The sequence below is a fragment of the Lynx rufus genome, unplaced genomic scaffold (genome assembly GCF_022079265.1).
Source record: "Lynx rufus isolate CCGP_SWC_20201006 ecotype Redwood Valley unplaced genomic scaffold, mLynRuf1.p SCAF_16, whole genome shotgun sequence".
Classification (NCBI taxonomy): domain Eukaryota; kingdom Metazoa; phylum Chordata; class Mammalia; order Carnivora; family Felidae; genus Lynx; species Lynx rufus.
Window position 1 is genome coordinate 14,598,599 of NW_025814830.1, and position 2,607 is coordinate 14,601,205.

At 37.9% G+C, this 2,607-nt stretch overlaps 1 protein-coding gene across 1 annotated transcript; it reads right to left on the reverse strand.

Annotated features, from left to right (window-relative positions):
* Positions 1 to 1,182: 1,182 nt before the first annotated feature.
* Positions 1,183 to 2,295, reverse strand: LOC124511763 (zinc finger protein 570-like). The gene is given in 4 exon segments (XM_047079129.1): positions 1,183 to 1,194; positions 1,255 to 1,835; positions 1,838 to 2,018; positions 2,257 to 2,295. Coding segments are annotated over 4 exon segments (813 nt in total).
* Between the last annotated feature and the right edge of the window lie 312 nt (positions 2,296 to 2,607).

Consider the following 2,607-nt stretch of genomic DNA (forward strand, 5'->3'; position numbering starts at 1 on the left):
ATTGAAAGACTGAGTATCTTTCAAGCATTAATTCAATTTAAGGGATGACTTCAAAATGAATATCCTCTCATTTCTTTCTTTCTACAAAGTTTTATCCAGAGAGATTTACCTAAAATTGTAAAATGGATACACGAATATAAAGGCATTTTTTTTAACTTTTTTATATATTTTTTTAATGTTTATTCATTTTTGAGAGACAGCGTGAGTGGGGGAGGGGCAGAGAAAGACACAGAATCTGAGACAGGCTCCGAGCCGTCAACACAGAGCCTGATGCGGGACTCGAACGCACGGACTGGGAGATCATGACCTGAGCCGATGTCGGTGTCTTAACCTACTGAGCCATCCAGGTGCCCCAGGGCATTTCTAAATTAACTACACCTGTAGGGTCTTACTCTCAAAATTTCACTAGCAGTTGAAAAACATGCTAATAGTAAAATTAATAAATATCAGGCATAGGTTTTTACAAGTATGTAGGTTCTAATACCACCATTTTAAAGCAATGCCCTGAAATAGCACGTATGGTGCCTGGGGTCAAACAGGTCGGAAGGCGGTGGCATGACAATGATGGGAGCTGATGTGTGCTTTCCAATATACATTAACTGGTTTTGTTTGTTTGTTTTTTTTTAACTAGGATGGATTATCTGAAGTTCAGCAATGATTTAAGAGTAACTGGACGGGTTTTTTTATTCACTAGTTCATTCAACCATAGTAGAATAGGTCATATCAAATTTCATGCTACCAATGCTGTACTAAAGTTTCCTACCTTTTCTGAATTGGCCACCAATCCCGAATATTCTGATATTATAAACACAAGAATGACAAATGAAGGCTTTCCTATGTTTTCTGAATTCCATTATGAATTCTGTAATACGAGAATATTTTCTAAAGGCCTACAAGATTTTTTACATACAGGTTTTTCATTAGCATAAATTCTGATGCTAAATAATGTTTGAGTCATACATAAAGGACTCCCCAAATTCCTTAAATTCTTAGGGTTTTACACCCATATGGTTTCTCTGATTGCTTTAAGGGCTGAACTGTCTCCAAAGTCCTTCCCACATTTTTTACACTTAAAGGGTTTCTCACCAGTGTGCAACCTCTGATGTTCAGTAAGGAAGGAATTAAGTCTAAAGGTCTTGCCACATTCCTTACATTCAAAGGGTTTCTCACCAGTATGAATTCTCAGATGTTGAACTAGGTAAGAGCCAGAACTAAAGGCCTTCCCACACTCCTTACACTCATAGGGTTTCTCACCAGTATGAATTCTGCCACGTTGTACAAGGTATGAGGCACAACTGTTTTTCCACATTCCTTACATTTATAGGGTTTCACATCAACATGAATTTTCTGATGCTGTGTAACATGTACATGTACTCGAAAGGTCTTTCCACATTCCTTACATTCGTAGGGTTTCTCACCAGTATGAATCCTCTGATGTTGAACAAGGTATGAGCCAGCACTAAAAGCCTTGCTGCACTCCTTACACTCATAGGGTTTCTCACCTGTATAAAGTCTTTCATGTTGAACAAGCTATGAGGCACGACTAAAGGCTTTCCCACATTCCTTGCATTCATAGGGCTTTACCCCTGCATGAATTCTCTGAGGTGCATTAAGAAATGAACTAAGTCTAAAGGCCTTTCCACATTCCTTACACTCATAAGGTTTCTCACCAGTATGAATTCTCTGATGTTTAACAAGGGGTGAGCTACTACTAAAGGCCTTCCCACATTCTTTACATTCATACGGTTTCTCACCAGTATGAATTCGCCGATGTTGAACAAGGTATGAGAAGGTACTAAAGGCCTTCCTACATTCTTTACACACGAAAGGTTTTTACCAGTATGAATACTCTGATGCTGAAGAAGTTTTCCATACACTATAAAAGCTTTCCTACATTTCTTACATTCATAGGGTTTCTCACCGCTATGGATTCTTTGATGTTGAACAAGGTAAGAGCTACTATAAAAAGCTTTTCCACATTCCCCACATTCATAAGCTTTCTTAGCAGTATGACTACTCTGATGTACAGTAAATTATGGCTACTACCAGAGGTCTTCCCACATTCCTTGCATTCATATGGTTTCTCGCCAGTATGAATTCTCCCATGTTTAACAAAGCCTGAGCCTCTAATAAAAGCCTTCCCACATTCTTTACATTCATAGACTTTCTTAACAGTGTGAGTTCTCTGATGTTGAACAAGGTACGAAAAGGTACTAAAGGACTTCCCACATTCCTTACATTTTCAAGGTTTCTCACCAGTATGAAATCTCTGATGTACAGTGAGCCGATGTCCATTACTAAAGTTCTTCCCACATTCTTTGTATCAGTAGGGTTTTTCACTAGAATGTATTCTCTCACGTTGAACAGGGTTTGAGTACTGACAAAAAGTCTTCCCACATTCCTGATATTCATATGATTGCTCTCTATTAAGAATTCTCGGATGTAAAGCAAAAGATGTATATTTCTCAATGGTGGGCATTTCTTTATTGCTGTCTCGTCCTTCGACTGAGAATCTGAAAGAAAACAAAAAACAAATATCTGTTTTCCTATATGAGAAAATACAGGAATAGATTTCTCTGGAAGAAAAGAGACTAAAAATATCCATTA